The sequence below is a fragment of the Vitis vinifera genome, chromosome 14 (assembly GCF_030704535.1).
Source record: "Vitis vinifera cultivar Pinot Noir 40024 chromosome 14, ASM3070453v1".
Lineage (NCBI taxonomy): Eukaryota > Viridiplantae > Streptophyta > Magnoliopsida > Vitales > Vitaceae > Vitis > Vitis vinifera.
The window spans coordinates 25,145,796-25,158,935 of record NC_081818.1 but is presented as its reverse complement, the minus strand read 5'-3'; the positions used below and the strand labels follow the sequence as shown (position 1 = coordinate 25,158,935).

General features: G+C 38.7%; 2 protein-coding genes and 1 non-coding gene across 3 annotated transcripts; 2 read left to right on the top strand and 1 right to left on the bottom strand.

Annotated features, from left to right (window-relative positions):
* The first annotated feature begins 798 nt into the window (after positions 1-798).
* On the top strand, positions 799-5,840 carry LOC100259977 (probable serine/threonine-protein kinase PBL7). Its single transcript, XM_010662419.3, has 5 exons — positions 799-1,092; positions 2,904-3,073; positions 3,203-3,392; positions 4,593-4,984; positions 5,232-5,840. Exons 1-5 carry the CDS (start codon positions 963-965, stop codon positions 5,634-5,636), a joined length of 1,287 nt encoding a protein of 428 aa, XP_010660721.1. The 5' UTR covers positions 799-962; the 3' UTR covers positions 5,637-5,840.
* Positions 5,841-6,225: 385 nt separating this feature from the next.
* Positions 6,226-6,297, bottom strand: TRNAQ-UUG (transfer RNA glutamine (anticodon UUG)). Its single transcript has one exon. It is a non-coding gene; the product is annotated as a tRNA-Gln (tRNA).
* Positions 6,298-7,113: 816 nt separating this feature from the next.
* Positions 7,114-13,087, top strand: LOC100244622 (probable protein S-acyltransferase 7). Its single transcript, XM_002273121.5, has 5 exons — positions 7,114-7,645; positions 9,056-9,238; positions 10,953-11,249; positions 11,922-12,155; positions 12,261-13,087. The coding sequence occupies exons 1-5, from the start codon at positions 7,547-7,549 to the stop codon at positions 12,804-12,806; spliced, it is 1,359 nt and encodes a 452-aa protein (XP_002273157.1). The 5' UTR covers positions 7,114-7,546; the 3' UTR covers positions 12,807-13,087.
* Positions 13,088-13,140: the final 53 nt, after the last annotated feature.

Here is a 13,140-nt window from a genome sequence, read left to right as displayed (position 1 = left end):
ATTTTCATTCTAGTGTTTGATATTTTTTAGGGGAAAAAATTATGTAAATATTAACAGAGTAAGCAAACTTTCAAACCATATCCACAAGAGTTGTTTAGGAAAGAGATTAAAATTTCTAAAATTTTGTGTTCTTTTGAAATGGTAATCTTATGAGATGACTCATCAAACCAAGAGAACACCCTGCAACACTACGAAAGAATCTTCCCAAAGGAGGTGGTATGAAAGGATCCACAATTTTCCCCACGCCTAGTAAAATGGCAAACCAAATGCTGTAGTGGGGGCTTCTGAAGTGGGGTATGGGTGGGGCTGTGGGACTGGCAAACTCAGCACCCAGAGCCCCTCCTCAACCTATTCAACTCTGATCTTTCAATGATGAGCCTGGGCCCATGACCTACAATTATGATGCTGTTGCTTCAATTAACAGATATAAATTAGCTCCTCGATCACACCAAAAAAAAATAAAAAAAATACAGCAGAGACCCCGCCCATAATCCAATTGAACAAATCTTAAACATAAGACCCTAGTCTTATCAATATCGAACAACTTTAAACTTGAAATGAAACTATATGGTTGTGATATTGAGAAACTTGGTCCATTTGGGGTTGCCTGAGCAAAAGGGTCAGTGGTCAGTTATGCCATATCACCGAAACTGGAGGGAGGTTGGTTAATGCAACAGACCGCGCCCACACACGCTTTCAACTTTTGAAACAATGCCAAATATGAAAATAAATGATAATAATAATAATAGTAACAATATGATTATTTTGCTGCAAATAAATGATTACGTGTGACATCAGATCAGGATCAGACAAAGTTGAAGATTCTGTATGAAAGCGTGTGTTCGCAGCTTCTTATTGTTCTTGGGAAGCGTGCTATATATTCCTCCTCTCACGCGCATTTCCCAGCAACCCAAGAAACAAACCAGACTCATTTTTTCAATTTCATCGTATGGTTTCTGCTAATGCCAATCGTGGAACCAATGGAGTATTGTCGCTGCTTTGGTTTTAGGAAGGGGAGGAAATACCGAGGCAGCGACAGTATGCAAAAATTACAGCCATCCAGGACCTCCACCGACCCTGAACTGCCTTCAGGTCTTTGTTCTTTTATTTCTTCTTTCTTTGTTTGATTCATCTGATGTGGTTCTTGGGTTTTCCCTTTCTATGAATTTTGAAATTGGGTTCTTCGCTAATTCTTGTTTTGTATGATACCAATAATCTTATTCACTGGAAATTGGAGGATGGTGAAAAATCAGGATTAGGATGATTCCACATACATAATCACAATCTGGCAACCATACCTCAATTGGGTTGTTAGGTATTTAATGGTCATCTTTATTATGTTGTTTTGGTTTTTCTTTTCCCAATTGTCATTACAGTAATTATTGGGATTGAAATGTTTAGGATATTGGGATGTTGGATTTTTCAATCGCAGCTACTTCTCCTTTGAACTAGATATGAAGTAGAAGATAGAATTAGCAATGTGAAAGAAGTTGCTTAAAACTGACCCTCATCTTAGTACTTCATCTAAAGTTGAGGGAAGGACAGTATTCTTAACTTGGATTTGGATTCAGTTGGTGAAACTTAAGTACTGCAATTGTCCAGGCATGGAAGACCACATTGATTGTAAACTTACTGCACTAACATTATTAGAACTGGGATGCCCCATTTTCACTTGGAATAAACAAATACAAATAAAATTTGTTTCTGTAATTGTCATGGATTGACGTTTAGCCTCTTTTCTATGGTAGTTCATCAGCATTCAAGAAACAAGATTGGGGTCCAAGAGTATAATCTTCTGGCAATTGGGTGGTCAGCCCAAAACTGCATAGCATATGGATGTGGAGCAGTTAAGTCCAGTTTCCGAGAAATAATTGGACATAATTAAGAAAATGCTTTGTAGTTGCATGTGGATATTCACTTGCAGATTAATGATTGAGCATTTTGGACTTTTGGAAAGAGTGCAGAGAACAGAACTCATTGGAGTTGTCATGATAATTGAGTTAACTTTACATCCTGTCATCCGTGATTGAGTCAATCTCCCTGGGACATTCTTGAGCAAAGAGCAATATGAAAGTTGTTAAACAACTTCAGTTGTGAAGAAATGGTGAAATGAGCCAGGATCTTTTGCTACATAGTCCCTCTCAATTCCACTGATAAATTGTTGCGAAAAAAGTAAACTTGTGTTCCAACCATATTCATACTTCTTTTGCATGTTCATGTCCGGACTGACTAAAAATTTCTCCAGGTTCTGTGGCAAACATTGAGAAACTGTTTCTCCCTCTTTTACATTGGATAGAAAGGACCCAGAGAAACTTCTGCTGTCTGTGAAGTTACTTTGCCTATAAAGAGGTGACAGAGTGTTTTGTCCCTTCCCTTTTCAGCAGTCATCACTTGCTTGGGCTTGTTGCCTTGGTGATGTTGAGTTTCAGTTCGTTGATGCCTAATTGTCCTTCTATGTCAGCTTAACGAACATTTTGATACAAGTTGAGAGATCACACAATCCATAAGACACAAATATGAGATATATGACGCCATAAAGGAATTGGGAACTCTAGCAAAGATAACAGCAATTTTAAGATAACAATTCACTGATAGGGAAAATAAAAAATTCAAGAGCCTGTTCTTACTTACTATGAAAAATGTTTTATGCCCCCATAAACTAGTCCAATGGCTAGTCTGTGATCTTTGAACTTTCAGACTTGGTGAACTGAAACATTTAGGAAACTGACTGAAAGCAATATATCATCATAAGAGTCACTTGCTTAGGCTGACTAGCATACCGCTTTGCTGAATTTAAAATTTTGAATTTTGAACTTTAAATGCAGATATGTACCAGCATAAAGTAGTTCATTTCTTTAATTATGAAACTACGTTTGGTGTTTAATGGGTTGGAATCAGTGCAGGATCAAAACCAGAAGCATCAGTTGCAACAGATGGGGTTGCGGGTAACAAGACTCGTACATTCACATTCCGAGAACTTGCAACTGCAACAAACAATTTTAGGCAAGAGTCCCTTATAGGAGAAGGTGGATTTGGGACTGTTTATAAAGGGAAAATTGAAGGACTGGATCAGGTAAAATTTTCTTCATCACTAATCTTTTGGTTGCACTTCAAACTTTTGTTGTAGGGACCGCACATTCTTTTGTGTCCTATAATAATAATCATAAGGGATTTACTAGATTCTTTTCATTCCTTTTATCAGGTTGTAGCTGTTAAAATGCTAAATAAGAGTGGGCTCCAAGGGAATAAGGAATTTTTGGTAGAAGTTCTGATGCTTTCTCTCCTGTGCCACCCAAACCTTGTCAATATGATAGGTTACTGTGCTGAAGGGGACCAGCGCCTTCTCGTCTATGAATTCTTGCCTTTAGGATCCTTGGAACGTCACCTCCATGGTAGTATTTTCCGTTTCATTATTCCTGAATTTACTAAATATACTTTGGTTTCTCTCTCGTTTCATGAAGAAGAAAAAAAAAACTCTAAAAAGGATAATAAATCATTTATGTCAGTCCAGGTTTCATGAAGGAAAGCAATCTAAAAAGGGTAGTCAATGAATACCACCATTTTTGAAGTTCAGTATAGATTTCAATTTTTTAGTTAAAGACACTAGATTTCCATGATTTCCACACTGAAACAAGTTCTTAACAATATTACAAAACTAAGATTAATTTTGGTCTGTACTCCCTTCTTTATTTTGTGGTGGAGGTGGGGTGACTCAAGCTCCTTAGTGCCAATCATAAACGGAACTGACCAACAAATGAAATCATCTCCATTTCTTGTATGCATCATTCTCTGTTATTTGAAGCCTTTTTTCGGGCCTCTAGTTAAGCATGGGAGTAAAGGGTATGCTGTGTGATAAAAATTTGACCTGATTGAAGTTAGTTTCAGTTGAAAACTTGTATTTCTTTGATACATAATTTGTGGAAACATTTTCACTTTATCTCGGTTAATCATTTGTATCTTCATCGATAGTTTAGCGTGGCAACATGTTGAACAATATTTTTGACTTCTTTCCAGGTCTAATTTACACTAAGTAACCACCTCTCTGGACCTTTTCATAGTTAGAAGAGTGGGAACTATGGTGGAAAAACAATACTTGAAGTAGACCCCAATTTGCAAATGATTCTTCCTAGTAAAATCACGGATGATTTCCCCAGTATGCTTGATTAATAATTTTATGTTGGAATTTCTATTTTCACAAATTCCAGTATAAATAATGAATAAGAAAAATGGAAGTGCACTATTCCATCTCAAATGCTGCCCTCTGTTACTGCAACCAATTTTTGAAATAAAGGCAGTATTAAATTTTTGTGCAAGTGATTCTTGTGGGGGTTCCCCATTCAGTGATGATAGTGATATTGACAAGATGCCATCTGCACAGGGTAATCTATAGATCTAATATTTAAGTTCTTATCGACATGCTGAATAGTGAAAGCGCTCTCAATTTTTGTGTCTTCATATGCTTATATTTCTGTCACTCTGGGAATCCTTACTGTTGGAAGGAGATTGTCAAGGCTTTATTCTAGCTTTTAATTTTCAATTGCTCAAACCATACACATAATTGTGTTATCAATGGTCTTGAGGTGCTTGTGCAGATCTTCCCCCGGATAAGGAGCCATTGGATTGGAACACAAGGATGAAGATAGCATGTGGTGCAGCCAAAGGATTGAGCTACCTACACCATGAAGCGCAGCCTCCTGTCATATACAGAGACCTAAAATCATCTAACATTTTGTTGGATGAGGGTTTCTATCCAAAACTGTCTGATTTTGGGTTCGCTAAGTTCGGTCCAGTTGAAGATAAGTCCCATGTCTCGACCAGGGTGATGGGCACCCATGGTTACTGTGCTCCTGAGTATGCCACAACGGGGAAACTAACAATCAAGTCTGACACATATAGTTTTGGGGTAGTTTTATTGGAGCTGATCACTGGACAATTTGCAATAGATCCCACCCGTGGCCATGGAAAAAAGATGCTTGTTGATAGGGTAAATCCCCCTTATATGTCTTCTCAATTAGACCAAATCTTAAGTGAATAACATCTCTAAAGTGGCTACATGGTGAAGCTGAGTAGCAGGACAGTTGCAAGTATGCAACACAACCCATTCCATTCCTAGATAGTTTAATTCACAAGAATTTATTTTACTTGTGTGTAATCATAATTAAATGACTTAAATTTTGTATTTGTAGCTAATGGGTGTTGTTAATTTTTCTTGTTTCCTTTTCTGTTTGCAGGTACTCCCCATATTAAAAGACCCCAAGAACTATCCCCGGTTGGCAGATCCACGGCTGAAGGGCCAGTTCCCAGAGTCTGCTCTACACCACGCTATAGAGCTGGCATCCATGTGTGTCCGGGAAAATGCTAATGCCCGTCCCCTAATGAAAGAAGTGGTGCTTGCTTTGGATTACTTGGTGGCCCATCCCTATGATCCCAACGCAGACAAGGATTCGAGGAAGAGAGGAGTAAGGACATCTGAGAATGGGGCAGATTTGAAAGGCCCTGAGAAGGAGACAATAGAAGTGGGGAAGAAGTTGAACAGCACCATAGATCGGGAGCAAGCAGTTGCAGAGGCCAAGAAGTGGGGGGAGAGTTGGAGAGACATGAAAGAAAAAGGGCAGAGTAGTAGTTGTAATAGCTAATAGAGTTTCACAGTTCCCACCTTTCCATTCTCATCTGTCACTTTTCGAATTCTTGGACAGAAAAAGGGTAAAAACGCAAATTTGTCCATGACAGAAGAATCCAAAAGCTTAAAAATTGTGAAGGAAGAAGAGAACTTGGGAGAGGAATAAATGACTGTAAAAATGGATCTGGTAAGCCTAAATATATCGACTTTGTACACAAAATTTTGCTCTGCTATTTTAAAATGAGGTGACATTTGTCCAATGCACTGAACATTAACATTCAAGATGGGGCAGATGTGGTTGGGCTGGAGAACCATTGAGGTCCATGGAACTACATCCTCTCAAGATTAAGTCCCCCCATCGGCCATTATTTTTGTTACACAAACTTCTTCTCCTTCGCAGAAATGTTGAAGGACTAGGGCTCATCTTCCAGAGGAGGATTTAGCATGCATGGTAGAGGAGGGATTTATGGATCCAACTGGGTTCATGATCATCACATTCCCTATATTTTCTCAAGTTTTGTATTTCTCTCAAACACAAAATGTGGTTGCTTAAAAGGGCTCATTTTTCAGTGAACAAAATCATAATCCACACAAAAAAAAATGCAAGGTCCTACCGGGAGTCGAACCCAGGTCGCTGGATTCAAAGTCCAGAGTGCTAACCACTACACCATAGAACCGTTTGCGAAGTTGTGCCAGAAGTAACAAATTTGTCCTAGTAGACCCACCTACAAACGACCAATTCAACGTCGGTTAGCTGGTGCCGGCGCAACATATTTGATATTTTCCAAAGGAAGAAGAGCATTGAATAGATCTGTATAACTTGTAAGGGAAAGAGCTTTGAGTGTGTTGTTGGATGCTTGAGAATTGCAAATTCAAAATTAATATATTCGTTATTCACCTTTTGTCACCTCCCATCTTCATCCTTTGATTCCATTTGGCCACCCTCCACCCTACATGTCTCACGAGTCAACCCTCAAAACAACAATACCAATTATTACCCCATTCAACTTTATTCAAAGCTTACTACTATATTCATACCACTCGTCTCCACTAATATATCTAACTTTGAATGCAATATGGCCATTAAAAATTGAAAAACTCTCCCTCTTTTTCTTCCACTCTTAATCATGGCTTGTCACCTCCATTCCATTACCGACCAAGAGGAAAAAAGGGCATGTAAACCTCACATTCATAAATCTAATCCTCCTCCCTATATTTTAATCTAAAAAATAATTTATGTTAAAGATCTTTATATTAAATATCGGTTAATTTAACGGTATTTATGTTAAAAATCGGTTATGGGTTATTTTTACTATTTGGATTATTTCTTCATTTCAATAGATTAATTTTATGTTTATTATTTTTTTAAGCATGGCAAGGCTTTGATAGTATTAGTAAATAAATGAGAGTGGCAAAACGGTAAATAGTTGGATGAAGAAGGGGGATTGACAAAGGTGGAGCGGCGAGCCGGTGGGCGATCCAAGTTGGGGGGGAAGGCAAAGCGGTCACCCCACTAAAATTGGTCTGCTCAGGAAACATACCAATAACAATCCGCCACGTCGCCAAGACCACCTGTAAAGGTGCACCTCCTCATCGCACCCAGACAACCCCAGTGAGAATCTCAAATCTCTGTTTCGTGAAAAGGAAAGCGTGGACAAACCAAAACCCTTTCCCCTCCACTACCTCCTCATGGCATGTCGGCGCAAGAAAACTCGCCAATCACTCCACCCCGCCGGCGACGCTCTGTGATCGTCGTAGGTCGCCGGCATCTCACGTTTCTAATTTAGGTCCGTGCCAGTGAAGCCTAAACCCTAGAACAGCTATTCCGCAGTTGTTTTTCTTGTTTCATAGTTGGAATTTCATACTCGCGATCTCAAGCTGGCTGCGAGAATCAAGGGTGGGAGTAGGAGTGAGAGTGAGAGAAAGATGTATGTGGTTCCTCCTCCACAGGGGACGGATCCGGGTTCTGGATCCACAAGTGGTTCGGATGCTTTACGAACTTACCAGACCTGGAAAGGCAGCAATGTAAGCCCAGCTCCTTTGCTTTCTTTTCAAGTTTTCTCCATTTTTTATGTCCAGAAGGAGAATTTTGGTCCTTGATATTTTTTCTTATATTCTTGTGCATTTATTGCTTTTTTCTTTTTCTTTGTTCTTTTTTTTAAAAAAAAATAAAATTTGTGCTCAAATTATGCATGGTGTTTTGTTAATTTTTATATTAGAGTCGTCTAATAGGTTCATAGTATAATGTTGTTTATTAATGTAAGTAGCTTCAAACTTTCTGGGTTTATTAATTTTAGTATTAGGAATATATAATTCGTTCAGGTCAAACTCCGGCATGTCAGTGTAAATGGTTTAAAATGATTTCTATTTTATTTTCCGAACAATATGTTTAACATTTTTAGTTAGCAAATCAAACTTTTTCTATCATTTATGAAAGTAAGTTTGCAATCAGCATGGAACCCTGAGTGTTTGGGCAATGAGGAAAAATCCTGAATTTGTAAATGCAACAAGAGTGTATCGGTTGATTTGCTTGGAAATATGCTATATTAAAGCTAGGGGTGCATTCAGGACTTGAACCTGGAACCTCTAACAAGCTCTCAACCAACCCTTTACCACTTGAGCCAGATGGGCAGCATTTTGTAAATACTCATGTAGTGTTCTGATGTTCACAATCTTAATGCCACATTATAGTTGTTTGGGTTTGGTGGACTGGCAACATGTGCCTTGTTGGGTTTTTTGAAATATTCTTCCGGAACAAGTGTTTGTGATTTAGTATTTCTCTGTGAGGTATACTTGTGTCGCAGTTGACCATCTCATCCTTGTTAGGGTCTTCTAGTACACTAAATCTTCTCCTCATAGCTGCCCCTTTTATTTGGCGTCCTTTTCTTTGTGCATGTGTTTTTGGGGTTTGTTTTACCTGTTTGGAGGGTGGTGGGGATGTTACACATGGGCAAAACGTCAAAACATCTCAATTATTTCCTTCCTTTATTTCATATGAAGGTAGAGCTGCTAGACCCATAATTTTATTGAATTTATTAATTTCATCTTGTGATCTTACTAGCTTTGCCCATCAACCTCAACTACAAAAATATTTTGGTTATTCTATTTTCCAAGTTTTCCCACATTACGGTTTCTAGAATGTAGCTGTGTTTGTAGTCTTAATGACCAAAGAGAGCATAATTATTTTTGTTAATTATGAACAACTCTGATTCAATTAAAACAAATAAATAGCGTAAGACTTGAAAGCACGGATTTTGAATACTCAGCATGCTTTTCAAGTGAAAAGGTATGTGGGGAGTCACTTTTAGTTTACTTTTGTCTGGCATTAAAGTATCTTAGACATTTAAGGTTTGAATTCATTATGTGGAAATGATAATGAGTGTTTTTTATTTCCATGCTCGGGACGTCACCATCTGTTTCATTACTTGTCTGCAGATATTTTTTCTTCAGGGGAGGCTTATATTTGGACCCGATGTTAGATCTCTGGGGCTGACCATATTCCTTATTGTTGCTCCTGTTACGGTTTTCTGTGTCTTTGTTGCCAGAAAACTGATGGATGATTATCCTCATCACTTGGGAATATCAATAATGGTTGTTGCTGTTGTATTCACTTTTTATGTGAGTTCTCCTTTCCTATCTTTAGCTGTTAGAGATTTTATTTTTTTCTCTTACATTTTTTTGTTCCAATTTTGACTGGTGAAGGTAGCTTCCACAATGGCTTATTATTTAGTTTTACTAATGAAAGCATATCTTGTGCATGGCTTTCTTATTGGGTATGAACAACTAACTGAGACTAGAAGTTGTCAAAAGTGTTTTAACCCATGTTAAAGGACACTGCAGCTCCACTTCAGATGTGCTATATCTGGACCTGATGTAAGATCTCTGGTGGGGACACATTAAGTACTATCAGTTATTAATGCTGTAAAGTTCTTTTGTGAAGTAACTAAGTCTATTACAAAAGTACATATGGATGTTATTAGAATTTCAGAGGCCAAGGTGTTGGATATCCTTGTGCCAAGATGAGAGGAATTCAACTGATAAGGTGGGCATATTCAAGGAAAATCAATGGCTGCACTCATGGGTGTGAGCCATTTAAGAGAATTTCTGTAGTGACTAGATTGCTTGGAGGGGAAGAGAGATATTGTAGTGGTGGTCGTGGAATGAATTTGAAACGTTATTATTTATTCACTTTATAAAAATTGGCAACATTTAGTTCTTGTGGGTTCACTACCTAAGTACATTCAATTTTGGTGTGGTTTGTTCAATTTACCCTTTTTTTTTAGGAATTCTAGACCTTAGTTCCTTTAACTGTAGGACAGGGTTGTCCACTCTCTTGAGAGCATATTGACATCGCTTTACAAACATGGGTTTCATTTGGTTGACATTGATTGGAGATCATGATCGTGTAGTTTGTTGTATATAATATTAGTTAGCTTGTGCATGTGTGCTTGATGAGGGTTTGAGTTGGTGATTTTTTTTTTTTTCCTGGTGAATCCCATCCAGGAAAGTGAGCTGCTCTAAGGAAGATTCTAACAATGACCATGGACAACCTGGACTCCAGGAAGTTGGATATACTCACCTGGTGCCCTTTTTTATTTTTATACTTTTAAGCAATGTCAATGACCTTTCTTCTTCAAAATGTTCATTCTCCATTTTTATTTGGCCAAGTGTTTTTACTCAATTTGGGGTGTGACAAATCGTGTCTGTATAGGTGCACATTTGGTTGATAACTAATTGAGAAGGCAATTGACATGACCAGCAATTGCTTTCTGATATCCAGATGTAGCCATGCATTAAGTATATGGAAGAAGCTGACATTTACTTGATGGAAACAGAAACCGCAAATTACTCCGTATGATAATGTTGGAGGACAACTGGGATGTATTTGTTTGCCCACCTTTTTGGAGCATGGCAGTCCTCATATACATTGATCCCGATGTCAAAATTATAGTCAATCCATGCATCTGTGATGTTGATTTGGCCATTTTATACAATGATCAAATACTTAAAAAATTGTCAACTGTATATCTGGCATAGCAATATGGACATGAAATGCCCAGATTAACAACTAGGATGCATTGTGATTTGTCTGTTTCTTGGATGGTAGATTGCCAAGGGAGAGGGCTGCTTACTATAAAAGAGTAGTGTGCCAAAATACTTCCCAGTTGCCATTATCCCTCAACAGTAGCACAGGCAAATTTGTCTCTAAGTTGAGCATGAATAACCTTCCCCATCCATGTTTATGAGTTTTGTATGTGGACCTCTTAGAGAAATATTAATAAAATATAATATGATATCAAGTCTCAGCTGATAGAGATGTTCAATTTCTCAGGTTTTAGTTCTTCTACTGCTAACCTCTGGAAGAGATCCTGGTATAATTCCTCGCAATGCCCACCCTCCAGAGCCTGAAGGTTATGATGGAAGTGCAGAAGGTGTTGGTGGCCAAACACCACAGTTACGTCTGCCTCGCATTAAAGAAGTAGAGGTCAATGGGGTCACTGTCAAGATCAAGTATTGTGATACCTGCATGCTTTATAGACCTCCTCGCTGCTCACACTGTTCCATATGTAATAACTGCGTCGAACGATTTGATCACCACTGCCCTTGGGTTGGGCAGTGTATTGGACTGGTAAGAGATAAATTATTTTAGACCTTATGACATATTGGATGTATAGCCTATATCCAAAGAAGTAACATTTACAAAACTCAACACCATTCATGGGGTGGGTAGTGACTCATTATACCATGGATGCGGATTTGATGGTTATATCTGTGCATTTATTGTTTTCATGATGGTGTGCATTAAGAAATTCCTCTTCATACTGAGGATGATAATTAACTGAAGAGTGATAATTGACCCCATCAAAAAGGAGAAAGTTGATGAAATGGGCTCAAGCTGCTGTGCTTGATGGTATGCATAAAATAGAGTGCTCTAAATTGTATCAAGGAGACTTTGGAGCAGGAAAAAAAAAAAAAATGCTTTATTTCAAGTTAGTCTAATTCTTGAATTACCTCTAGCTCCTATGTGCTTGAACCCATCTGGACATGGTTGCTAGTCTGTACTGAAAAGAAGCATGTTTTGACTTCATGAAAAATCCAAGTGTCACTAACAGATGCAGAATTTCTGGCTATTAAGTTTCTTATAGTTGACATTACCTAAAATACTTAGTGTGGAAGATTTATTACTGTTGATTTGACGATTTTTCCAGTTGTCATCTTCACCAACATGATAGGAATGATGCATGTGCTTGAATTTGTGGGCAATGCATGAATCTGAACACTTTCACAATTCTGGGTGCAGCGTAATTATCGATTTTTCTTCATGTTTGTCTTCTCGACGACTCTTCTTTGTATATATGTGTTTGGGTTCTGCTGGGTCTATATTAAGAGGATCATGGATTCAGAGGAGACAACGATTTGGAAAGCAATGATCAAGACCCCTGCCTCCATTGTGCTAATAGTTTACACCTTCATATCAGTGTGGTTTGTCGGTGGCCTAACTGCATTCCATTTATATCTGATCAGTACAAATCAGGTAACGGGCTCATCTTCCTAATGCTATGATTCTGTAGCCGAAATTTTAGGTCAAAATATTGTGCCTAACAGCAGAATTTTCCTTCTCTATTCCATTCTTTTGCAGACTACCTATGAGAATTTCAGATACCGATATGATCGACGAGCCAACCCCTACAACAAAGGAGTGGTGCAGAACTTCAAGGAGATATTTTGCACCAGCATTTCCCCATCTAAAAACAATTTCCGGGCAAAGGTACCAAAGGAACCTGGATTACCAGGTAGATCAGTGGGTGGGGGTTTTATCAGCCCAAACATGGGGAAAGCTGTGGAAGACATTGAAATGGGCAGAAAAGCAGCAGCATGGGGAGATGTGGGGGCTGGGCCAGATCATTGTGAAGGGCAAATTTACAACAACGACAGCCTGAACATTAAGGATAATGGTGGTTTAGGTGAAATATCCCCGGATGTAAGGACTACAATAGAGGACATGGGGGAGCTAGGTGGTGGAGTACATCCCAGGCGTTCCAGTTGGGGAAGGAAAAGTGGAAGCTGGGAAATGTCACCTGAAGTTCTGGCTTTGGCAGCTAGAGTGGGAGAACCCAACCGGGTGGGTGGGAGTAGCAGTGGCAGCTTGATGTCTGGTAACCGGAATGCAGACCCAAAGCTGTGACAGATAACCAGAAATATGAAGAATTGTTAGGGAATGAATGGGTTAACTGAGGTATATCCTGGTCATTCAGCTTCCACGCTATGTTCTGTGCATTATGCTTTTTAACTTTTGGGGTGGATGTGGGGGGAGTTTGATCCTTGCTTGGTGGGGTGTCCTAGAGTGTGGTTTGGGCTTCGTGTTTTTAGAAAGGAGTGGTATGTTGTTATGAGAGTTTTCTATTGTCAAAATCCTGATTTTGTATCTGTACTTTGTGGAATTAGTTAGTGTCTGATTGCTCTGTCTCTCTGTCTAGATCTTCCTGGTTAGGCTACTCATGGGGCCATGGTGTTTTACC